Genomic DNA, 27200 nt, shown 5'->3' with positions numbered 1-27200 from the left:
GTTTTTTTCATAATGCCCTACTGCCTTCTTCATCATACAAGTGTTGCACAAAAGTAGCGGAAATAGCAGATATACAAGCTCACAACGTTCCGCTGATGCAATGCATTGTGAGCTTGATCGGCTATTTTCACTACTTTAAAATGTTTTTAAAATGCTAATCAAAAAGGAATGGTTTTGGACATACACGGTTTCCACCCGACAGCAACTATATACACACAATTTATTTTTATGCATTTACACGTAAGCGTAAATCAAAGGGAACTTTAGCGTGATTGCTCAATATCATTCACCTCAAGTCAATATTTGGTATACTTAAGCAATACACAATGCTAATTGAATCTTTAGTAAGCATGATAACCATTTAACCACCCAAAATTGTGTAACTGTTTTCACAGAAAAGAGGATTCTTCTCTTGGGAAGAGGCGATCAAAAAATCTCCCTTGCAGACCTCATCCTGGAGAAAGCGTTCAATGAAAAGCTGTTCCAAGATGACAATGACAAGTTTAAAATAATGATTTTATCTGATCTTGATGAAAAAGCAGTCATGAAATTTGAACCTGAAATGACCTTGGTTATGATAGATTCTCATGATGATGAGATCTTAAAGCAATTGGATAAGCTAAAAAATGCCCATGTTGTGGTACCACTGAGTTTTACTAGATATCCATCCAACTGGTTAACTCTTGACGAAGTATTCGCCCGACTGAGAAATTTGATGACTACCACCAAGATTGAATCGACTACCACCAAGAGGTAAAGGGGATAGTTGTACATAAGGATTTTGGATCATGTTATTGTCTTAGTATGATTATACAGATTTCTTTATTGTATCACCAAAACATTACCCTTGTCTTTAAAACATGTCACTTTTGCCTTGTACCCTAGGCCTATAAGCTGCTCGGGTCAGCATGGAGACACAGGTATGCCATGAATTATTCTCAGTTGCTTACTAGCACACTATCTACTGATCTACTGTATATAAATATAAATTATCACCCTGGAATTCATCATCTTATTCGCTGGTAGAAGCTGTGGAGCTGATGCAGCTGATATCACAATTAATGTGAGTGATTTTGCAGATTGACCAACAGTCAATCTGCAAAGTCCCTGATCCCTGGTGTGTTAGGGAAGTGGTTTCCATCCTTTTTTTTTGGGAGCCCCCGCTTCTTACATCTGACAAAGCTGAGACCCCCCCCACACATGCACATGCACGCCCAGAGTTTAGGTTAAGGTTAGGTTTGCTTCCCACTATAGGATCAGGGATTTTGCCGATTGACTAGTCAATCTGCAAAATTAACTTCATTATCTGATTGCTAAGAAAGTATGTAGAAATAGTACAATAAGGCGGTGTGGGCGGGGCATCAAGGCCAATGTGGCCTTGGGTCATGTAAATGTTTGAGGGGCAGAAGGCCAAACTGAGGGGCAACGGAGGGCATAGCCTTCATGGTCTCTGTGAAATTCCTGCCCTGCAGACATCCATCTCTAAACAAACAAACAACTCGTTTTAGAACTAAATGGTTAACATCTACACTCATCTTATGAGTGTATAGAGATGAAGTAATGTTTTTTTTTAAATTATTTACAAAATATTAATATTACCATTACTATGGTAATTGTAACTGTGTCTCTTTCCTGACAATATGGTTTTTAGACACCAGTGTCTTTTGAATTGTTACCTCCCCCTTACTACCCAAGCCCATGTTCAAATGAGTCCAGTGACTCAGATTAGTCCAGGGCTGAGCATGTGTGAACTTTTAACTCTACAAACATTTATAATTTGTAAATACATTGGCCCGATTCACTAAGCGATTTGCAACCATATTTTGTACTTACCGGCATTTAAGACAAATCCTACACCTGCAGTCAGATTCATGAACGTTTTTTGGTCTGTGTTTTGAGCGTGAGGTGCGCACGTTCCCAAGTCAGCCCCGAGGCTGTCTTACCAGGGCTGAAATGTCTTTACGCTTTATTCTTCATGCCAAAATCAATTACAACAGTGGCAAACCTCAAATAAAATATATATGTGTCAACACATATATATACAAAATAAAAAATAAATGTCAAATGATGTATTGCTTGTAGCCTATGGATAATATAGACAAGATCAGTTGCATTTAGAGTTGAATTATTAGGTCCCTCAGTGTGTTTGCAAGCGGGCCATCTCAGCCAAAGTGTCACGTAATAATGAAAATAGGCTATGATGCCTTAATGAAACTGCGGAGGGACTGACTTGCATCTCCAGTGTCCATGCCGCGGTATTAATTTAGAATAGCCTACTGTAGTAGCCTACAAAATTAACTAATTTAATCAATGAGTAATCAATAAGCTCTGGTCCATAATCGGATAGCAACTTGTATGCTGGATTTCATCATCTTTTTACCTCGGTAAAGGTGCGCAATGTTAATTAGAAAAGGCTTATATAATATCCTTTCCACGTTTTAGTAGCCTTTTATTTGGTAATGGGGATAGACCTTGTAAACTTCTTTATTCTCATTTCACATGAGAGCATTTATTACGTGATCCGCTTCCACACAGAACAGTAAGTTGTCAAGGCGATGCGATGCCGCATCTGTTTTCTTTAGACGAGGGACGAAGGAGATGAACTTCAGCGTTGCCAGATGTTGTGAGAGAAATAAGCAACCAGATCTAGGAAAACAAGCCCCAAAGAAGCAACTGGCACTTAGGCACTTTAATTAAACCGTTGTGAGCTTGTAGATCTGCTATTTAAAAAAAAAATCTTGTAATAAAATGTGGAAGATTTTTTAAACATTCTAACAACACAAATCTGGTACTAATCTGGTACAAAACATTTTCAGATGGGGCTTATGGGGATAAATTAGCCTACATATTAACTTGGGGGTTCATGACATAAAAATATTTGAGAACCACCGGTTAAAATAATTGAACAATTGTGAAGCAAGCCCAAATAACCAACTACACTTTAGAAACAAGCCCAAAAAAAACGCACCCCACAGCTACCAATATTTACAAGCAACTTTAGAGAAAAATAAGCCCAAATTCGCTTATAATAAGCGGACATGGCAGCACTGTTCAGCATGGTGCGAGATTTGATCAGAGACAAACTGCTGAGTCACAGTTCACGCCTTTTATGGTGCAAAATGGGGCGTGGAGCAATGCAAATGAACCTCACGGGACATTCACGCCCAGCTGGCTGTAATTATAATATAGACCTGGTCATACGCACGTATCTGTGATATACAAACCCCTTTGAGAATTGCACGTCAGTTTGTGAGTACCAAAAATACGACCTCCTTTACAAACTTTATTTACCCCATATTTACGACCAGCATAATGAATCGGGGCCATTGACCTTTTGTAAATAATGTATTAATTTTGATTATTAATGTTTGTCAACTGTTTTGTTTGATGACCTTCTTGCCCTGGCATTTGGCTTTTGTGTCCTCAAAAGATGGTCGTCAACAGCAAGGGCCAAGCCATGCCCCTGAAGCTAAAGTCCAGGCGTACGATCAAAGGTCCACTACCTCGAGGTAAAGGAGAAAAGGGGAGACGTTGATTTTAGATCATGTTATTTGTCTTTGTATAATTATTCAGAATGTATTTATTGTATCAACGAAACATGATTCTTGTCTGATAAATGTGTCACTTTTGCCTCTGTATTATAGTTGTGGCTCTGCAAGCTGTACGAATCAATCTCAGTTTATACCAACAGGTATGCCATCAACTGTTTTTACGTGGTTCCTAGAACACTATAGGGCTATATAAATGTATTTATAAAAGGTATACATCAGCGTACAGAAGCATAGTTCATCCTATTATTTTAGATGGCGCTTATGAAGAGAACTTCATTAACCAACTGTGTGTGTGTGTGTGTGTGTGTGTGTGTGTGTGTGTGTGTGTGTGTGTGTGTGTGTGTGTGTGTGTGTGTGTGTGTGTGTGTGTGTGTGTGGTGTGTGTGGGGGGGGGGGGTATACTGTATACCCATAGTTGTTCATGAATTGACTAACCCCGTTATATTCATTTCCCTTTAAGTTGAATATTAATACCATAGTAATGGTAATCTCTATATCTCTAGTCATGTGATCAAGACGGATCTGTCCGATATTTCATATTTCATCATACTGATTGGCTAAGATTAGGTTATAATTAAACAAATAAGCAAAAAAAAAATATATATATATATGATATGGATTATTGCAAAATTGTAACCATTTCTTTAAAAATATATATTTTAACACAGGAAACAATGTCAGCTTCAAGATCGTTCTGCTTGGACAGCATGGTGTTGGAAAGAGTGCAAGTGCAAATACAATCCTGGGAGGGCCAAAGTTCAAAGTAGATGTTCTTGAAAAACCGGTTACTATAAAGTGTCAGGAGGCAGAAGCTGATCATCATGGTACACGTTTCTCTGTAATTGATACCCCAGACTTCTTTGATGAACACCTTAAAAAAACATCTAACCATGTGAGCGATTGCAAGCAGCTCTGTAAGTCAAGATCTTGTGTGTATTTACTTGTGATAGAGGCAGGCAGATTCACAGATTCTGAGAAAGACATACTGAAAAAGTTTGAATCCCGAATTCCGAATATGAGACAGAAAACAATTATTCTCTTTACTCATGGGGACAAACTAATCAAGGCTAGACAGACCTTAGAGGACTATGTGAAAGGCCTTAGCACTCATCTGAAGAAAATAGTTGAACTGTGTGGTAACAGGTACCATGTGTTTAACAACAACAACTACTCTGATGTAGAGCAGGTGGAAACTCTGATGCAGAAGGTGCGAAGTTTAGTTTGAGTCTAGAAGATGGTAAGGGTCGATTAAGGTTTTAATATCCCAAAGATATTCAAATAGTAGTAAATGGAAGCTTATTTACTGTATTTATGGAAGAAATATACCAAATCACCTACAATCACAACTCATTAACTATACAACATAAACCCATTATGTAGTTATATAGCATAGATGTTTGTTTCAATATGAAATATTTACAGAGGTACTGACGTCGGTGGCCTCATTCCTCAGTATGTCTGACAAATTTGGCCACTATACTGTTATCTAAAAATTTACTGAAATTTATGGGAACAATTTTGATACTACTTTGATACTTTAAAATTATTCCCAAGTTTGAGTGTATGGAGTAAATGAAATTGATTTAATGAATGGCTAAGGTTTATTTTTTTTTAATAATGTTTTTATTGTACAATGACAAATAAATTAATTAAATAAAAATAACTTGTGATATCAGTGTTTGACCAATGAGAATTTAGACACCACAAAACTGAAGTTTGGGATAATGACCATAACACATTTATACTGGCTAAGCTAATTGTGATAATAAATCAACAGTGAAATTATACTTTTCAAAGATGTGATGCCTAAAGGTTCACTAGCCATATAAAACAGACTCTGCATCAATTTTACTTTCAAATGGCTTTGATTCAGCATTCAGAAACAAATTAAATCAGAATCCTATTAAGTTAGTTTTACATCTAACACGTGCAAGGAATATTGCTTGATGAGTTGCTCAACATGACAAAACAAGAGGAATGTAGGGTATTGAGGAAAGGAGTCTGTTCTATGCAATATCATGTGCACATTACAAAGAGTCTGACTGATACTGTTGTATATTTTCGATCTCAAGAGCGGGCTATTAATAACAGTTTCCTGGGAAAGAAGCTTTAAAGTAGAGGAGTCCAGAGTCCAAGGATTTAGTCAGGGCATCTTTTTATTTCAGCCTGACTGGTCACTGCCATTGTTCTGATAAGCAGCGCACCCAGTCACATACAAAGCACAACATTTTATACACTGTTTACCTCCTGTCAACAATGGGAGGGGTCAGGTAGTTTTAGCCCAGCCCCTGATCCCTGTTCACCAATCACACACATACATGCATTCTAACACAGTTGTTGTCGGGCCGAGTCCCCGCCTACCATGTTGAAACACCTTTAGCAGTTATTACAGTGTAACAATCTGTCTTATTTCTAATTATCAAACTTTACTCTTACAAAGTCTGGTATAGTAATTCTTGTTCAACATCTCTCAAGCTTTAAAATGAATCCACACACTTTAAACTTCATGGTTTCAAACAGCAGTTAGACATACATCAATAAAGACAGCATTTACTCCAGAATGAATCTTCCCTTAATGACATGTCTCTTTGTTAACAGCAGGTCATAGTTATTCAACTTTATTCATTTCAACTATAGCATATGTTTTCACACTGTGTTACTTACTACAAAATAAGCTTTTACCAAGAAATAACAATCTGACTCTAACTTCATCTCTGTCCCATGTCCTAGAGACAGAGGGAATTAACAGATGTTCCACTTTGACCATCACCCTTGCATAAGGACAATAGCCCTGAAATCAACCTCCTGATTAACAAAAGAACTTGGCTCTATGACTTGTTTTGAGTTCACACTCAAAGCTGGGAACCTCTGTTTCAGGACAAAAGGCAGGAAAGATCTGAACACAATAGAATAAAAGCTTCTTCTGTCTTCTTTGGTTAATCAAATCAAGAGGTGTTTTCTCTGTACCTTCTCAAACCCCCACGCACCTTCCATTTGTCACCTCACCTGGGCTTCTAAACTCAAACAATGGCCAGAACTTTTAGAGTGCTTGGGAATGCAAATTGATGATCGCCTCCCCCCAGATGGGACAGACACTGTTTCCGACTCCAAACACTGTTACTTGCAGAACTCAAAAATCACCCAGTATTTGTGACACAATATTAAATCAATTGTCTTATGAAATAGCATGTTCATGTTTGAAAGTTTACTTCAATACCAACTGACATATTTACATGTAGAGTGTCAAAGGTATCAATCCGGTTCATAGATCCTATTTTGTGTCGCTTTCACTAGGAAATAGGTCACAATATTGAAATTAAATACTGTCAAAATGCCATTTCATTTCAAAAAGTGGACATCCATTCATTGATAAGGTCATGATTTCTGTGCTGCAATTTAGATGAAGTCGTGAGAGCACTATCCATTCTGCTACCAGTGCTGCAGGTGGCAGGTTATATAATTTGTGCATCAAGTAAGACAGACTACAGTACAGTTTCTAATCAATGCGGTTAACAAAATAGCAGACATAATATCAATTTTAAAAGTCATGTTGTTGTTATTTGATGGGGAGGGTTATTTTTTTTCTTCAGTCAGATGGAGGGTCATGGCATTTTATATCAGGGGTATACATTTTCTCCAGGGGTTTACCCTGCTGAAATGTCGACCTGTCTCTAATACTGTTTGATAGCCTACCAGAGACCAGGCTGATAAACGATCAAATCAAGACGCTGTGGAGGTGTCAGCCTTTTCCCAACAAGGTTATTATAGTTAACAAAAAATGTATAGTAATGAAAACTAGATATTGAAAAAATATATATATATTGAGGTCTCATTGAAGGTTGCTTTACCAAATCATTTTAAATATAAGCTTAGAGCCTATTTGATTAATCAAATTTGACAATTCACAGAGACCTGCACTCTTACACCTACACCCTTTTCTACTATTCTCTATCATTATACTGTGTATCTATTGTTGTATTTGTATTTTTGTATATTTATATATTTAAGGGTTCGGGGCCTATAAGGCTCGAAGCCTTATTGCATCTCTTGGCTTTCACTATTATTATTATTATTAAGGGTTCGAGGCCTGTAAGGCTCGAACTCTTATTGCATCCATCTCTTGGCTTTCACTATTCTTCCGCCGTTTTTTCTGTCCTGGCCTAACTTCTTACGAAACTCGGCAATTCAGTAAAGGGCTATGCCAAACGGCGAAGACACGAAACTCACAACCATTGGCCAAAGGGTGGCGCTGTAGCACTCAATTGAAAATGCCAACTTTGAACAGGTACAACTCATGCCCTGTTTGACCTACAGCCATGAAACTTCGATACACACATGTGTCTCCTCATGCCTAACATACTCTGACTTTTGACCTCGGACCTTTAGATCTCCCATCATTTTGAATTACTAGACCATACCCGGTGAAGGGCGCAGACGAAAATAGTTGCAAAGTTGGGGTTAATGCAGGTCCTGTCGCGCGGTTTCTCCCCCGCGCGCGTCCGGTCGTGGCACCCACCCCCCCTCCCCCCGTCGCTCCCGTCGCGCCACCCCCCGGCCCGCGGTCACCCCTCCCCACGGGCGGATATATATATATATATATCAGCACTTTGTTCGCTGAAGCTGCGTGTGAGGTCGTCATTGTAGAGGGATGTGTCGTAGGTGGTTCTCGTCGTGTGTGTGTGTGTGTGTGTGTGTGATGTTGCTGGCTGTTGTTGGCTTTCAGGGGGTGGAGTCCTGGTAGTGATAGGAATGATTGGAATGTGATGTGTTGCCATGTCCGCCTATTGTAAGCGCTTTAGGGGCAATGTTGGTGTTATAGGGTTCGTTTGGTTTGGCCTCGTTTTCATAGACCTTGCTGCTTGTTTCTCTCGCGAAACCTGGCAACGACGCATGCGCAGTTTGATCAAGAGTCCCCCCAACCAAGACACCGCCGTGAGGTTACTAGAATTATAGTAGGATATGAAAAACAGTAAAAATCCATCTCCTCCTGGGATTTTTGAGCAATCTGCACAAAACGTTTTACACATGAACTTTGGACCTATGCCGACAGATGTGAGCAAGCGGATTTTCCATAAGACAAAATGAAGCTTTTATGAGCCAATGAATATTGCACGTTAAAGTCTATTAATTCATTTGTTCGTCTATTTATTAACTGCTACTGCAGTCTTACCCTGCGGATTAACGCAATGCCCCCACCCTGCGGTACATGAAAACTCCTGTTACAGTCATGGATCAACTTCAACCTGGTGTTTGCACTTTCTCCATTTACGGTCCGTACATCTATATACACATTCAGATTTCAAATATAAAGTGCTTACCCCATGGCCACGGATGTTACAATTATGCACAGGACTCTCAAAAGTACCCGTATATTCTCTATTGTTCAATCAAAAGCATTTTAATCCGATCAGTGGCCATTTTCTCATAATGTATCAGAGTGCAATACACCTACCAACCGATAGGGTCGCTCAGTTGAAAGCGTGTGGCGAAAATGGCCACCGATCAGATTAAAATGTTTTTTATTGAACAATACGGATGATACGGGTACTTCTGAGAGCCCGTACATAAATGTAACATCCGGCCATCGTGGCCATGGGATAAGCACTTTATATTTGAAATATGAACGTTTATGTAGATGTACGGGACATAAATGGAGAAAGTGCAAACATCAGGTTGAAGTTCATCCATGACGGTCGTGAGTGACAGTCGACCGTCGTGTATCCATGGTTATTACTCCCTCTAACATTTCCCATGTTTTTAGTTTATTGAAATAATGTCATGGACATTTGTCCAGTGCATAGCCTACTGCAGGCCTTGTTGACTAGATTTAGAAGAGATTTTGAAGCTCTTGCTCCTGAAATGATCGATTATTTTTAAGGGGAAAAGCCATCATTTAACATGCAAGTCAATGGGTGAGAAGCAGAGCTTGCCAGGCGCTGCCAGGCCTGGGTGTGACTAACTTCGCACCACCAGTCACAGAGTGGAGTGGGTGGGGCTTAGCGAAGGGTCCATTGTTAAAGATAACGTGAAATGCTTATTTGAGAGTAGTTATTTTCAATGTATGACATACTTCATTCTGAAAATAGCCGATCTACAATCTCACAACTTTTCAGATAGCAACGCCTCTCTCTCTCTCTCTCTCTCTCTCTCTCTCTCTCTCTCTCTCTCTCTCTCTCTCTCTCTCTCTCTCTCTCTCTCTCCCCCTCTCTCTCTCTCTCTCTCTTGCCCCTAACACATAAATGCATATTCATAATTTTGTGAAACTTTGAAGTATTGTAGAGGGTCACTCCAAATATCACTGAAACCAATCTTACTCCAATCGGCCAAAGGAGGGCGCTATAGCAATCGTTTGAAAATCCAAACTTTAAACAGGTATAAGTCATGCCTCGTTTGGCCGACAGCCATGACACTTGCTTACACATGTGCCTTGACTCATGAGGAACACATCTGTCTCTTCAACCAGTAAGCCCCCCTTAGATCTTCTGCCATTTTGAGCAGTTTGAAAGACACTTAAACCAGTTTTTCTGCCCGGAGTTTAGAGCAATTTGTGTGAAACGTTCTACACACACTCTATGGACCATTATCTGAAAATCTCAGTCGAAGAGAAGTTTGTACGTAAAATAATTAAGCCTTCATTTACAAATAACATTGTAAAGGGCATGGCTTCATTAAAAAAGGAGTCATAATCTACCCTGCAATGTTTGTTGACCAAGCTTAAAAGCCAAACAGAAATGTAATTTTTATGTTCCAATGTTCAATGGAAAAACACGATTAAATCAATAATCGCAATTATCCTAACAACCGTGTTTGTGTATGTAGATTCATTTGCAGAGGTGAGGTACAGACTAGAGATTATAATCCCGTATGAATCAAAGGATAATGATTAACTCATATCAAGGCTGACGGCACGAACACCACAATACCAGCGGTCTACTGAAACCGTCTTCAGAGAGAGCATTTTATTCATTGTATACAAAAACTGCAATCCATAAGGTGTAAAATGCATCGTGTACAGCAGTGTTCCCTCTATAGTCATTCATTCATTCATTCAGGAGTGTTGTGCTTCTAGAGCAGTAGTGGTTCACAAACGTTTTAGTTCAAGACCCAAAAGAGAAACCGATCCACATTTTCACTACTTCTTAAAAGTATTTTTTCCCCCAAATGTATGGAATTTCTTTGATTTACTTATTTATTTTATTTCTATTTATGAAATTATTTTGAAAACTGTTCACAATCTTTTGAAAGAATAATAATTAAAAAATATAGCTGCAAGCAGCGATAATACGGGGCCAGTGAATAGAGAGAGAGAGAGACATGGAAACGGAATAGATTGAAGAGAGAGAGAGTGACATGGAAACAATAGATTGATGAGAGAGAGAGATGGAAACATAATGGTTTGATTGGACATCTCAACCTACTGCCATTAACAGGATTCGAACTCTCAACCTTCAGACTAATAGGCTGCAACACTACCTATAGTGCTATAGCTTTGTCCAGGCTGATATTGTCTGTTGAAGATCATAAACTCTTGCCTTCTTTCATGAACCAAGCCCCTGTTTCACTAACACTAAGATCACTCGTTCACAAGCCATTTACCAATGAAGAAATTGTACATCTCCTCAGAACCAAAACTAATGAAAGTAGCCGATCTACAAGCTCACAAACCATGAAAAGTTGTGAGATTGTAGATCAGCTATTTTCAGAATGAAGTATGTCATACGTAAAAAACGTACTCTCAAATAAGCATTTCAGGTTATCTTTACCATTTGCACATGTATTCATTGATACAGTCATGTTGTTTGCAATTCAACTTAAATTAAGTCTACATCAAGTGAGGCTTGAACTGGCGACCTTGAGATTGTGAGGCATTCATTTAAGGGAGACGCCATTGGCCCAACAGACAAGTAACTGTGAAAAAGGAGATCACACAGATGATACAGTTTCACGCAAATAGCTGAAAAATCCTGGGTTTAAGTGTTTTTCAAACTGCTCAAAATTGCGGACAATCTAAGGGCGGAGCTTAATGGTCAAATCGATACGTGTGTTCCTCATGAGTCAAGGCACATGTGTAAGCAAGTTTCACGACTTTCGGCCAAACGAGGCATGACTTATGCCTGTTTAAAGTCTGCATTTTCAAAAAATTGCTATAGCGCCCCCTTTTGGCCAATTGGAGTAAGATTGGTTTCAGAGATATTTGGAATGACCCTGTACATTTCTGCAAAGTTTCAAAGAAATGTGAGTCTGCATGTATGTTTTAGGCACAGATGAATAATTTTCATAAAACTGTAATAGTTAAAATCTATCTCCTCCTGGGATTTTTGAGCAATCTGCACGAAACGTTTACCACTTGAACTTTGGACCTCTGCCTACAAAAATTTCCAACGGATTTTCCATAAGTGAAAAAATGCAGAAGTTAGGAGCCAATGACTGTTTTTCATATAATTCAAAATGGTGGGAGATCTAAAGGTCAGAGGTCAAAAGTCAGACCACGAAAGTTGTCGGGCATGAAGAGACGCATGTGTGTATCGAAGTTTCATGGTTGTAGGTCAAACAGGGCATGAGTTGTACCTGTTCAAAGTTGGCACTTTCAATTGAGTGCTATAGCGCCACCCTTTGACGAATGAGTGTGAGAATTATTTCTTGGTAGTTTTTCATGAGCATCTACCATATGGCCGAGTTTCGTAAAAAGCGTATGCACGGTTAAGCCAGAACTGGCAAAAACAAGTATTTTTCAAACTGCTCAAAATTGCGGAAAATCTAAGGGCGGAGCTTAATGGTCAAATCGATACGTGTGTTCCTCATGAGTCAAGGCACATGTGTAAGCAAGTTTCACGACTTTCGGCCAAACGAGGCATGACTTATGCCTGTTTAAAGTCTGCCTTTTCAAAAAATTGCTATAGCGCCCCCTTTTGGCCAATTGGAGTAAGATTGGTTTCAGTGATATTTGGAATGACCCTGTACATTTCTGCAAAGTTTCAAAGAAATGTGAGTCTGCATGTATGTTTTAGGCACAGATGAATAATTTTCTTTAAACTGTAATAGTTAAAATCTATCTCCTCCTGGGATTTTTGAGCAATCTGCACGAAACGTTTAGCACTTGAACCTTGGACCACTGCCTACAAAAATGTCCAACGGATTTTCCATAAGTGAAAAAATGCAGAAGTTAAAATGGTGGGAGATCTAAAGGTCAGAGGTCAAAAGTCAGAGGGTGAAAGTTGTTCAGCATGAGGAGACGCATATGTGTATCCAAGTTTCATGGCTGTAGGTCAAACAGGGCATGAGTTGTACCTGGTCAAAGTTGGCATTTTCAATTGAGTGCTATAGCGCCACCTTTGGACGAAAGATTGTGAGAATTATTTTTTGATCGTTTTTCATGACCATCTACCATATGGCCGAGTTTCGTAAAAAGCGACAGCGCGGTTCAGCCAGAACTGCGAAAAGTGGCAGAAGAAGAAGAAGAAGAAGTGACAGAATACTGCCAATAACAATACGTGTACAGAGCAGAGCTCTGTCCCCGTAACAAAGTGTAGGAAACCAAAAAATAAAGGGATATTTCCTCGCCACCCACAAAAATGGGTCCAGACCCACTGTTTGGGAAACACTGTGCTAGAGTAAGAAAAGGATCATGACTGCAAGAGTTAATGTGACAGAAGAAAACATTGTATACCTGGCAGTGGTGGAAAGTAACTAAATACTTTATTTAGAGGCAAATATTGTACTTTTTACTCTACAACATTATTACAAAACATACATTAACCATTTAAGTGCTAGTACTGACATACAAGCTCACAATGTGTCGCATCATGATGCATTGTGAGCTTGTAGATGTATATAGAATAGGGGTGTAACGATACGTTTTAACAACGATTCGATACGTATCATGATACTTGGTTGTCGATATGATACATGAACGATACAGGTTAATTTAGAACAATACGATTCAATTCAAAGATTTAAAATCGATATAGTAACTATTTATTTACGCAAAAATTCAGTGTGAAAAATAAATACCTGGATACTGGATATAAAGCCCTCTTTCTTGTTTTACTTCTTAAAAGTACTTAGTATTGATAAAATTGATTATTTGCATTGCAGAACGATTCGATACGATTATTTGCATTGCAAAACGATTCGATACGATACAAAGTCAAACGATACGATATTTAGCTGTTTGCATATCGATATAGTAGATCGTTCAAAACGATTTTTCGATGCAGTTACTATATCGTTACACCTCTAATATAGAAGTATACAATAGGTCTTAAGTGGTTAGTTCATATGAATTATATAATTCTGAAATCGGGATTCTGCATGAGATTGAGTACTTTAACTTTTGCTATTTAAGTATATTTTGATGTTAAAACTTTTATGCTTTGACTTAAGCTTTTGAATGCAGGACTTTTACGTGTAACAAATTATTTTCATACTTTGGTATTGCTACTTTTACTTGAAGGACCACTTCACCCATTTTCAACCAGTCTTCAATTGGTCCTCACTAATGCTCATTATAATATGGTACCATTTGTGTCTACTCGGACTGTGTCTCAGAGGAGGGCCGTGGACAGTTCAGAAACCTGCCTACCAGTGACATCATCGATGGGGAATCCAAGCTAATTGAAATGGCAGGGTTTCTATTCCTGGAAAGTTAGCATGCTATAATAGAAGCCATTGTTCTTGCAATAATACAAAAATAAATCCAACATTTTGAAACATGCCTACCGATGATGTTACTGATAAGCGGGTTTTTGAACTGTCCACAGCCCTCCTCTGAGACGCGACGCGTTGTGAGCTTGTCGATCTGCTATTTTCAGCGAAAGCCTTCCCCACAATAACAGAAAACAGAAAATACACTTGTATAGAGCACTGAGGGACTCCGGGTCAAACATATGGGGTTTAAGTGGTTATGGGGGTTGCATGCTCCCATCCGAACTGTCTTCGGACACCATAGGTTATAACTACAACATTACGTCAATAAGTTATGATGAGCGGTTTCCAAACTTTAGGTGGTCACCCCAGCACATCTAGATGTCTTTACTGTCCGAATTTTGTTCGGACGGTTCCGACAGTGTGATTGGTCAGAAGCCGGGTCGTATTTATTTTTATTTCCGCATTCAGACCTATTCTGTCGGCAGTGAAAGAAGTGGGAACAGATGTCGGCTGAGGAGTCTACAAACACCTCCGTCCCCCTCTAGTGACCATGTATAAACACAACTGAAATAGCAAAACATACCTCTGTGATTTATAATGTCCAAATATCCAATATCCAGACTAATCATGCTAAATGTACACACACTTGCTCTAGCGGCTGGAGACAGAGCAAGCTACACAGCTGTGATTAATTCCATCAGATTAATGAGTGGGAGATGGGGGGGGTGTAGATCTCAGAACAGTTCCGTTGGCAGTATGAAAGGTTGTCTTATCAATGATAACCGTTTTTGGATGGGTCATAAGAAGAAAGTACGGAAAATCGGATGTCGGATGGTGGTAGCATGTAGCCCCCTTTAGTACCAAATGTAACACCTACCCCAGAGGGGTAGCTAAAAAGAAAAGGTCAGGGTGTTGGTGGTGTAGACTAGAGGGTGAAAGTACGTGGCCATGCTGTCCTGTACCAGGGCTGTGCAGGTGATGTGGAGAAGAGCCAAGAGTCATGTTCCATCCCAGAAGCAGACCAAAAAACCTGACCATTTACAGTTGACATTTGCATTATTATCAGTGTCCAAATGCCAAGAGATTCAAAGTCACACTGAAAATTGGGACTCACACTGGCAACACAGTCTCCTAAACAAAACTATAAAGTCGCCCAGGTACAAAAAAAACTAAACAAAACAAGAGAAACACAAGCTAGTAAAGTGAAGGGTGATACGTTGAGATAAAGCGGGGAACAGAAGGAGTGTCACTTCCAACTCAGCCAGCAGGGGGAGGTGAAGCGCTAGCGTCCAGAACCTCCTGCTTACATGGAAGACCAGAGCAGCCAATGGGATCCAGGCCTCGTGTCAGGTGACCGCGTTGGGGTTCTGCCCTCCCTCGGCGGGGGTCAGGAACTGGACTTTGGGAATGGCGAGCGCGGAGTTGTTGCGGCGCATGCCGGCGCTTCCTCCCGCCGCTCCTTTGCGTATGGAGTTGTTGCGCCTCATGGAGTTGCGCTTGCGCAGCGAGTTCTGGTGCGACAGCTCGCTCTTCTGCAGAGTCTGGATCAGGATGGACGGCTTCTCGTCCAGCTCTCTGGCACTGCAGCCAGGCGTGGCCACCTTAAAAGAGCACAACACGGGCTGTTAAACCTGCACTCTTTTCAGTGGTGTAAAGTAACTAGTAACTACTCCATTACATCTCAGAGGCAAACATTATACTTTTACTCCAGTACAATTATTTGAAAACTTTAGTTACTAGTTACTTTGCAGATATAAATTATTATATTATAAAACACACATTAACCACTTTAGCCCTATTTTATACATAGGCTAGTTGAAAATAGCCGATCTACAAGCTCACAACGTGTCGCATCGCGACGTGTTGTGAGCTTGTAGATCTGCAATTTTTAAACATTTTAGTACTTTTACTTTTGGTACTTTAAGTATATTTTGATGCCAATACTTTTGTACTTTCACTTAAAGGGGTGGTGCCATAGTTTTGCACTTTTTCTGTTTTTCATGTGTCTATGAGGTTGATAGAACTTCATTAAGCCCCCTGGTGGTGTTTTTATGGTGTTTTATGTCTTCTCTGACTATTTTGAGTTTCTACCTGGAGGCTGAAACCTTGAGGGTCAAACGTGCCAATAGAAAAACAGCGCTTTAGTGACATAGTAAAAACATACCCTCCCCCTCATTATCATAATACAACAGGTGTGGGTATGAGGAGGCGGAGGGACTAGGACAGGTGGGTGGTGCTAAGGTGGTGGAGGAGGTGCTAAGGTGAGAACCAGGTATACTTAATGAACTGGAGGCGTGTCCACATAAAAACATAATTTTAACAATTTCTGTACACTTTTTGGAAAAAATCTTCCTCCTAGTACAACCATAATACCTGATGATCATGTTGGGGGGGGGGGGGGGGGTAAGAGGAGCTCTCGTGAGAGCAGAGAGAGTGGCGTTTGTTCTCGCTCGTCGTGGGTGTATGTGTTGCTCTGAGATAGCGTCTCACCGGTGGCCAGCACCGTACATCCAAACTTTACTACAAAGGTATGTTACAATGCGGGTTATGTTTTATTTGTTTGTTCCATGAGTTGTTTTATATGTACTTATTACTGTTACTGCACTCCACAGTTTCTGGTGGTGCTGTGCAGCAGGACTGCTGGGAACCAGCAACTATACTGCTTATGCACTTTAGCAAGAGTCTGAGGTAGGAGTTAACTTAAATGTTGTTTAATAGCAACCAGAGGTTCATGTACATACTAGTTTATTGCACTCACCCAGCAGGGGGTTGATGACTAAACCTACATACCGTTCTGTGATGTTAATATTGTTTTCTGTATCGTAGAGTGCCAGTCTGCCAGACCAGACCCTGGTCAGCCCATGCTCCTGCCGTTGGGTGCACAGGTGCCTCGGGCCTATAGGTAGGAAGATGGGCTTGCCAGTATATTGTATGTATTTTATGTAATGATGATGGTGCTCAGTGAATAATTATATTTTTGTATTGTAGGCTGAAACTGGTGACACACACGCTTGTGGTCAGCAGGCAGCCGCTGCTCTTTTTCTCCATTTTAGTTTTATTGTTTATAGTTGCTATACTCAAGTGCCTCCCTGGTTATTAAGCCTTTTAGAAGAGTCCTCACTTACTGTATCTTAACGTCAATGACCGTTCATGTCCCTTCCCCACTTTTTAATGTGCAGTGTTTTAACAGAGTGTTCCATTTCATTAGTGTGTGCGCATTATAAGTCGCAGTGTCTAACTATTTGCAGTGTTGATGATTCTATAGTTTTATCAGTGTGCTGTGTTATTATCATTAAAGTGTTATTATTTCCCCCCGGTCAACAAGCGTATTGGTACAGACACATGGTGTCATTCTATCTGCTGCTATTTAATAAAATGGTCGAATGATTGTACACACGAAAGCCTCTGTCCGTCTTGTCCAACTTGTGTGGGGTTATTATTTGGTCACAACAGTAACAGAGTAAATGCATAGTTTGTTCAGGGTCTCTCCCCTTTAAAGAGAGTGGCGTAGTCACTTTGAGTTATCCAAAAGTATTACCAGTGTCCATCTGGTCACATAAGTAAAAAATGTCAGTACTTTTTCCACCACTGACTCACTTCTTTTTTAGCTTTTTAACCCTTTTTTCTCCGTTATGCCAATTATTTCCTCCCCACACACATTTCTGTGTGTTGTCACTGCTGTTGTATCCTACTGACTCACCTGCCAGTGAGGAGCCCCCACCGGGAGGACATAGAGCTTTCGTCCTACTCCTCCCGCCGAACACTCCCTGCTGACAGGCTCCACCCCATCCCCCGCGAAAGTACAGAACTTTTTACCACTGCGTACCCGCCTGCTTGCTGAGGGGAAAAATATAGTTTTGACCTTCAGGCAGTACCACTGGTCAACCAGTAGAGGTCCTGCCAGACCACACGATCTAAATGTCTCAATAGAAGAGCAGGGACACCAAAACAATAGCAGCTCTACAAGCTCACAACGTATTGTGTTTTGAGCTTATAGAGCGGCTAGGTTTGCCATTTGACGCACAGCGAAGTATATACAGTTTACACAAAAACAATAAAACATCCCAGGCTTGCAAAAACTCAAAATAAAGCGAGAGATCACACCCACAAGCTACCTTGACCACAAAGTGGTGTCCTACTTTAATGTTTGTTTCCAAAAAGGCACCAAGAAACAAACAAACAAACAAACAAACAAAGACAACAAACAAACAGTTCAACTCTTACCTTGACTGTGTTGCCAAACTTGGAATAATCCACAGAGTACACGCCATCTTCCTCTGTTACGATGGGAACAAACCGATGACCCCATTGGATCTCCTCTGAGACGTAGGAGGTTCTGGCCTGTGTGGTGATACCGGTGGTCATTAATGATATAATAATAATGATAATAATAATTCATTCATTAATAATAATAATTAGTATTATTAATAATAACAACAACAATAATAATAGTATTAATATCACCTGTGTGGTGATGCCGGTGGTCTCCACCACCCCTTCCAAGATCACGATCACCTCCAGATCACTGCACTGCAGCTCCATGGCTGACAGGTCATATAGCGGGCTGTGGAGGCCAAATTACAGGGCTAGTTCAGACAAGAGTGATCAAAATGTGTATGTGTATATGATGCTGTGGTTTGTATACTGTGTGTGTGTGTGTGTGTGTGTGTGTGTGTGTGTGTGTGTGTGTGTGTGTGTGTGTGTGTGTGTGTGTGGTGTGTTTGCGTGCGTGCGTGTTGAGAGAGAGCGAAAGCTAGAGTGTGTGAATGAGTGAGTTTGTGAAAATGAGTGGCAGCAGTGGCTCGGGAGGTAGAGTGGCCATCTGGGAACCCGATGGTCCCGGTTCGATCCCCAGCTCCTCCTTATTGGTGGATGGTTGAAGTAATTAAATGAAAATGTGTGTGCGCATTTGTGAGCATGTTTGCACACATGTGCTTGCATGTGCGGGTGTGGAAGTGCATGCATGCGTGGTTCCATATATCTGCATCCGACATCTCACCTGTCTTTGTCGACGACGTGGCAGATGATGAGCGGTGCCAGGAGGAACAGGTTGTTGCTGGACAACGCCGTCTCTGTCTGGACGTCTATCTGATGGATGGGGATGACCTCTCCTTCTGGGGTGGTCATCTTCCTGACCACCTGGAGGGACACACAACACATGGTCTAATGTTGGATTGATACTGAAAAGGGGCATTTCACATTCAAACACTTCTGAGGTCATTGGCCCCGATTCATTATGCTGGTCGTATAATAAGGTGTAAATAAAGTTCCTAAAGGGAGGTGTATTTTCTGTAAGCTCAAACTGACGTGCCATTCACAAAGGGGTGCATATATGCCTCAAACGTGCGGATCACAGGTGTATGTCAAGATGAATCTAGACGGCTGCCAGCTGGTCGTAAAACGTCAAGCGCGTTCGGAGAAGTTCATTTACATTGTTCCACTCCCCTTTATACACCATAAAAGGCAACAGGAAATGAAATAGCCAACTTCAACTTCGCTTAACTGTCCGCTTATTATAAGCGAATTTGGACTTATTTTTCTGTAAAGTTGCTTGTAAATATTGGTAGTTGTAGGTTGCGTTTTTTTGGGCTTGTTTCTAAAGTGTAGTTGCTTATTTGGGCTTGCTTCACAATTGTGCAATTATTTTAACCAGTGGTTCTCAAATAGTCATGGACCCCTAAGTTAATATGTAGGCTAATTTATCCCTATAACCCCCATCTGAAACTGTTTTGTGCCAGCTGGAGCCCCGTACCATATTTGTGTTGTTAGAATGTTTAAAAAATCTTCCAAATATTCCACATTTTATTTCAAGATTAAAAAAAATATATATATCTGATCTACAAACTCACAACGGTCACATTGCGAAGCGTTGTGAGCTTGTAGATCGGCTATTTTCAATATGCTTGTAGATAAGATATTATAAGCCTTTTCTACTGAACATGGCTCACCTTTACCGAGTTAAAAAGATGACGTTGAAATCCACGGCATACTGTAGCTACAAGTGGAACGCTGCTATCCGATTATGGACTAGAGCTTATTGATTAAATGTGTTAATTTTGGATTAATATATCATTGTCCTACGTCGGAATGGGAAATGGATCTCCTGGACACAGCTTTCATCCACTAGTTGACAGATGGTAAGACTTAGTGTGGCGTTCATGTGATCATTATACAGTAGCCTACAGTAGGCTATTATAAATTAATACGTGCAGACTCTGGAGGTGCGTCTGAACCTCTGCAGTGACATTAAGGCATCATAGCCTATCTTTATTATTACGTGAGACTTTGGCTGAGATGGCCCGCTTGGCAGACACTGGCAAATAGCCTACTCTGAGGGACCTAATAATTCAGCTCTAAATGCAACTGATAGCCTAGGGAATAAAAAAAAATGTTGGGCACATACTATTTTATTTGAGGTTTGCCACTGTTGTAATTGATTTTGCATGAAGAATAAAGCATTCTAACTACATATGCACAGCTTTGATTCCTGGTGAGACAGCCTCGGGGCTGACTTGAGAACGGGCGCACCTCACTCTCAAAACACTGACAAAAAAAACATGAATGAATCTGACTGCTAGTGTAGGAATTGTCTTAAATGCCGATAAGATCAAAATATGGTTGTAAATTGCTTAGTGAATTGGGGCCAATATTGTAACTACTCAGTCTACTCAGGCTTTTATGTGCACCCCAGACAGTTTAAAGTTGCTTGATTGATTGATTGAATGTATTTGGTGATAGCACTTCTATAACATATAACACTCACAATATCACAGACGATAAAAACACAATAAAGCCCTAAGGCTTATTTCCATTGTCCTGTAGATTCAATATTTAGATATTTGATATTCATTTCATCAGGCCTCCTATGTAAGTCCATTGAACTTCAAACTGTTGAGGAGAGGAGAGGAGAGGGGATACCTGCAGCCTAACAGTGGCTCCTATAATCATGCTCTTGCGGAGGTCTCCGATGCGGATCATGAAACAGAGCCGGTTGTTCCTGACAGCGATCACTGCGTGTCGGCTGAAGATCAGCGTCTCTGCGCGGCGGTTGGACTGGGCTGTCTTCATGAAGATGCAACCTGAACAGATGGAAATGTACAGACTATCAACTGAACAGTCAGACAATATAGTATCTGCTACCATGGCTACCATTAACTCATGTCACCCACTCATGTCACCCATGATGAAAGATACTATATTACACCCTTACTGTAAGATTGTAATTGTGGTATTAAAAGGGACTAGAGCATGTTACAACTGAGTAGATTAGAGTCAAGTAGTATAGAGTATATACACAGCAAAATCATTGATTTACCTGCCGTTCATTTAAAGGTATACTGTAAGTGATTTTCTTTTGTTAAAATAAGTGTTTAGTATCAACATTTTCTGATAGCAATCATTGCTGTAGAGTGTTTGTTTAGAAACAACAAGGGGCTCCCCATTTCTCCAACTCTTTAGTAAACATAAAAACTATTTTCAGGTCAGGATACAAATTTCATCCAATCAGGGGACAGAAGTCATCATATAGGATACAGGATTTAAACAGATGACATTGCTAGTGATGAAACAAAGAAAATGAGCAGACAAAATTGGAACTGGAACATGATGAAATTTAAGCTGATAAATGGGTACTCTCTCCTGAGATAAAAACAAACTGGTATCCCACGTGAAAACCTATTTTCTCTTTATTAAAGAGCTGGAGAGTAACAGACCCCTGTTACTGAATAGACACTATAGCAATGATTATGGGAAATTACAGCACCTTTAAGACCCTTACAGGTCCATTTTTACAATCTCAGAGTTAACACTGAATTGTAGAGTAGAACAATTTAAGTAATCTGAGTTTAAATGCAAGCTTTCAGTCGTGTGACCTTCAGGCAGAAAAATACGACCAAAAATGCATGTTATGACTTTGTGCAACTTTTTTGTGGAGTTTGGCACTGTACTATCTCTATCCTATATGTACGCATGTGACATGAATCTGAGCCATTTTCCGCCTCTTGGCAAGTGCATACAAGAGGCAAGAGTCTTTGTCTCAGTGTAGTTTTTCCTGGTTAAATAAAGCTTATATGGATCTGTACCCAACATGATGGCGTTGATGATGAGTCCCACGAGGTTCTGCAGGATGAGCACAGCGATGGCGGTGGGACACTGCTCTGTGATGACACGCACCCCGAAACCGATGGTCACCTGAACCTCGATGGAGAACAGGAACGCCGAGGTGAAAGATCTGCAGAGAGGGGGAGGCATGCCATGACACTTGTATTAGAATGGATGAAATGGAATGGCTGCAACCATCGATTATTTTCTATGCGATTATTCTATCGAGGTTGTGGGGGAGGCGAAGGAGAAAGAGTGAGAGAGAAAGGGAGTGAAGATGAAGAGATTGAGAGAGGAAGAGGTGGGGGTAAAGATAGAGGAAGGGGAGGATGTAAGAGTGTAACGAAGAGGTCCTCCGTTACTTATAATTGGCACTATTTTGCACACCACGTATTTTGCACATAATATATTGTAACAGTATTTATTGATTTATTTATATTTGCACAGCATTTTGCACTTTACTCTTTTGCACAGTATATTTGCACACAAGGATATTGGATCATGATGGGCAAGTGCAATATAATCAGTGCAATACCATAAGAGGAATGTGCAATATGTTTTAGTGCAATATCATTTTGGCAATATATACATTATATGGTATGTTGAATTGTGATTGTAATACTGCTTATGTCTGTCTGTTCCAGGGTGTTCGGGCAAAAGAGTCCCCAGGGTGCCCGAGCACCATATATGGGTTTGGACTGGACCACAGTAGAAGAGAGAGGGGGGTTTTGTGTTGTATTTTGGAAGCTGCTAATAATGTGATAAGGTTTGTTTTGCAATAGGGTGCTTAAGTTATATGTATTTACCAGGGGTATTGATTCAGATGTTATTAATGGAATGTGTGGTTTAGATTTGTTGCATGTTTGAGGTCACCTGCAACATGGTTGAACCAACACTTGATTGACTCACACTTGATTGGCTCAGCTGAGTATAAAAGTCTGCCAGAAACAAACACACTCAACTTTAGTTTTAGTATTAGGACATGGTGGAGCTGCCGACCACCATGCCACCATTTGCTGCTGATGCCCTTAACCTGTCTGTGCACTTTGGATGAATAAAGGTTGCAATCTACCTCCTGACTCTGTGCTGTTTCCAGCCGCTTATTGGGTCAGTCCTTTACAAAGAGGGAGAGAGAACTAGAGGGGGCAGGATTGATAAAGTGGGCACTAGGGAAGAGGATGGGGTTAGTAAAGAAAGAGAGTGGAAGGAAGGAAGGAAGGAAGGAAGGAAAAGCTGGAGTTTAAAGGGGAAGAAGTCATAAGAGGGCGGGGCACACAGAGAAGTTTGATTATTACTACAAAACATACATATACCCACTTAAGCTCTATATATATTTTGGACATTTGAGAATAGCCGATCTACAAGCTTTTCATTGTATACATATGAAAACTTGTGAAAAGTTTCTGCATAATGACTTTCTACTTATGGTACTTTGATGCCAATACTTTTGTACTTTTACTAAAGTACATTTAGACTTAAAAAAATATATATAATCTGAGTACTACCACTGAACTCACTCACTTGACAGCAGTGACGCACTGCTGGACCCCATTCTCAGCGACAGTGTCACGATGGGGGTCCAGGTCTCCGTGGGCGAAGGCCACCAGCCACCAGCACATGGCGAACAGCAGCCAGCTGCTGACGAAGGTGGTGGTGAAGATCACCAGGGTGAAGCGCCACTTCAGGTCCACCAGCGTGGTGAAGACATCCTGCAGGAAGCGGCCCTGCTCGCGGATGTTCTTGTGCGCCAGGTTGCAGGCGCCGTTCTTGGCGATGAAGCGCGCCTTTTGATTGATTGATTGAATACTTTATTAGACGGAAATGCAAACAGTACAGTCATTACATACACTTTGGTCTAAAATGATTAACACAAAGAAAGTCCGGGTGGACTTGTTTCTGTTGAGGTCCTATGTATTCAATTCATCAACATAACATAAAAATAACACCAAAAATGCAATATCATCCCAAATATAAAACACTATATCTCTGCTGGCAGAAACCAGCCAAAATGTTTTCAGGAAATAAAAAAAACGAAACAAAAAGTGGAGTTAGGAGGTTTTGTTCATCATTGTACAGCTAAATGGACCTCCAAGCTTACAATGAGGTTGTAGGTCAAAAGGGGGTGGAGCCTGGAGTCAGCTAAACCAGCTAACTCCACAGTTAGCTGGTTTAGAAGAAAGTTTGAGGATCCAATGGAGTTAGATGGTTTTAATTTGTCAGAAGCGCTTTTTAATACTTTTCATTGGTTAAATATATTTTTTTACCAACACACAGACGTAAAGGGTGTTCAATGGCCCTGATGTATGGAAAAAAGCGCAAAAGCGTCAAAATTGAGTTAACTGGTTTCTGCTGGACAGCAACGATATGTACAGAGTGTGGGGGGGGCGGGGGTCACCTTTCTAACGGAAAATACATCATTTACATTGTCGTCCTGTCAATAGAGGGCGCTAGTGCACTGAACCACCTCTAGATCTTCCTTGAATAAATAATAATTACTTTAGAATATATTCTATATATATTTTAAATGATCAAACCGACAAGGTAGGCTAAATAGTAGAAGGTAGTTATACACATAGAACTGCACTGACTGCTGCTGCTCATTCCCCAATTGCCTGGTGGTGAGCTTCACTTTCTAATAGAAAGCCAGTATCTATGTAATATATCTATGCCTGTTATAAACGGATTTCCGCGCGACGTCATCACAGAGCAGAATGCGCAATCTGCGCATGCTCGGGGAAAACGAATTGTTGCGCCGTTCACTCTGTTGTTATGTTCGGGAGTTAGATAGCCATAATTCTGCTATTATAGGCATAATAGGCATAATGCTGCTATTATATACAAACAGATCCAACTTCCGACAAATCATTTTATTGAGTAAACAAGGTATTACAAACTGCATAATTTAATCTACTTTCATTAAACCCGGTGAAGATCATTTATTTTATGAATGGACATTTGACCAGAGCTGCTGCGGGTAATGGCGCCCTCTATAGGCTACCCCCGGATCTGCACGGTCATATCCTCTCATGTTTACTAACAGGAAACCTGTCTATAGGCCTATCTATGTTGAGTTATGCTTCGAGGCACAACGGTATCGCCAATCTACAGGACAACGCGTCGGGGATGGACTTGTTGTGGGTTTGTAGATCGGCGATTTTCGAAGCGCGATACAGTACAACTTTTTGTCTGTTATTAGTGAATATGGATAATAGGCTACAGCAGCATTTTATTCATAATGTTTTCTCATGCCATTAGTTATGTCTGTCTTTCACAAATGAATGACTAGCCTATGGTTCTCAAACTTTTTCATGTCAAGGACCCCCAAATTGACATTTATTAGCCCGCGGACCCCCATTTGAAAAGATAAGCCAGGGACCCCCATAAGAGAAGATTTTTAATTTCAAGGACCCCTAGTTTGACATGCATTAGGCTACGGACCCCCAATGGCATCTCTATCTCTGGGACCCCAATTCATATTGTAAAATCAATGTTAATTTAACTCTGAGAGTGTACGGAACCAAATGGACCCTAACGGGTCCATTTGGTTCCATTTGTATGCTCTCAGAGTACAGACCAATAAGGGTCCATTTGGTTCCTATCCATCATTTAGCTGCATGCGTACCCCCTGGAACCCCCTCAAGTAGCCTACCCCTTGGGGTCCCCGGACCCCACTTTGAGAACCACTGGCCTAGGGCAGGGCCTATCAAATTAAACATGTGATAATAACATAGTAGGCTACATGTCATTGGCTTAATGTTTTGGTGTAGCACCACCTGGGGAGGATAACTTACCTTGTTGACGCGGTCCCTGAACACCGGCTTGCGGGGGATCCTGGACGCCAGACCCGGCAGGCCGAACTCCTCCGGGATGATGCTTTTCCTCGCCAACATCCTCGGTTTATTTCTTTATATAGGCTATATATTTGTTTACACCTTAACTTAAATCAAGAAATATGCTTTCTAAAAAAAAAAAAAAAATCTAATTTCAGTCAGTTAACCACAATTCGATCGCTCGCTGTCACCACCTACCTGTAGCGCCCCATGTTTCAAATAGTTGTAAGTGTAGTTTCAACGCAAATCAGGACATTTTAAGTATTATAAAGTTAGTATAGTTGTGTGGGAATGGTCGCCTCTGCAGCTTCTCAGTGGATCAGGATGGGAAAGTTTCCACACAGACAGCACAGGGCGCATCCCCCCCAATCCCATTGACGTAGTCTGACTTCCTCACTGCCAGCGGTGGGAGAAGTAGGCTACTCACACTGTATAGGCTACTTAAGTAAAAGTATCAATACTGCAATATAGAAATATTCTTTTACAAGTAAAAGTCAGGAATTCAAAATGTACTTGAGTAAAAGTAGCCTACAAAAGTATTGTCATCAAAATGTACTTAAAGTAGGCCTACCAAAAGTAAAAGTAGCCTACTCATTCCCATAATCCATTTCAAGTTTTCAAATAAAAAAAAAAATATTTTGAAAATAGCAGATCGACAAGCTCAAAATGCCTCTTGATGACGCATTGTGAGCTTATTATGTATAATAATCTAAAATAAATCTACATAGTAACTAGAAACTAAAGTTTTCAAATAAATGTAGTCGAGTAGAAGTAGGCCTACAATATTTGGATCCGAGATGTAGTGCAGTAAAGTAAAAGTATTGGAAATTGGAAATACTCCAGTAAAGTAAAAAATACCTAAACATTGTAGGCTACTACAGTACTTGAGTAAATGTACTTAGTTACTTAACACCACTGCTCACTGCATATGGGCGGCTTGACAGCTTTGATTTGAATGTTGCTTCAACTTTTAATGTGGTAATATAGCCAGTTAAAAGACGTTAAACATCTTTATGGAAATTGTTTTGATTTGTTTTTGTGAATGAAGGGTATAGGCCTATTTGCATATTTG

The 27200-nt window shown here is 40.4% G+C and overlaps 1 protein-coding gene across 1 annotated transcript; it reads right to left on the bottom strand.

Annotated features, from left to right (window-relative positions):
* Positions 1 to 14276: 14276 nt before the first annotated feature.
* Positions 14277 to 26422, bottom strand: kcnj8 (potassium inwardly rectifying channel subfamily J member 8). Its single transcript, XM_084049776.1, has 8 exons — positions 26090 to 26422; positions 23820 to 24082; positions 22280 to 22428; positions 21117 to 21277; positions 19198 to 19337; positions 18663 to 18762; positions 18423 to 18539; positions 14277 to 15799 (listed from the first exon to the last, which is right to left on the bottom strand). The coding sequence occupies exons 1-8, from the start codon at positions 26186 to 26188 to the stop codon at positions 15545 to 15547; spliced, it is 1284 nt and encodes a 427-aa protein (XP_083905902.1). The 5' UTR covers positions 26189 to 26422; the 3' UTR covers positions 14277 to 15544.
* Between the last annotated feature and the right edge of the window lie 778 nt (positions 26423 to 27200).

This window comes from Gymnoscopelus microlampas (genome assembly GCF_963454915.1).
Source record: "Gymnoscopelus microlampas genome assembly, chromosome: 23".
Lineage (NCBI taxonomy): Eukaryota > Metazoa > Chordata > Actinopteri > Myctophiformes > Myctophidae > Gymnoscopelus > Gymnoscopelus microlampas.
This window is presented reverse-complemented; position numbering and strand designations above follow the sequence as displayed.

Excerpts from the sequence above, each read along its gene's own strand:
- kcnj8 (XM_084049776.1), bottom strand. The coding sequence starts at position 26,188 with ATGTTGGCGAGGAAAAGCATCATCCCGGAGGAGTTCGGCCTGCCGGGT. Across the intron at positions 22,429-23,819 it reads CAGTGCGTCACTGCTGTCAA|ATCTTTCACCTCGGCGTTCC; the intron begins GTGAGTGAGTTC and ends CCCTCTCTGCAG. Across the intron at positions 21,278-22,279 it reads CATCAACGCCATCATGTTGG|GTTGCATCTTCATGAAGACA; the intron begins GTACAGATCCAT and ends CCATCTGTTCAG.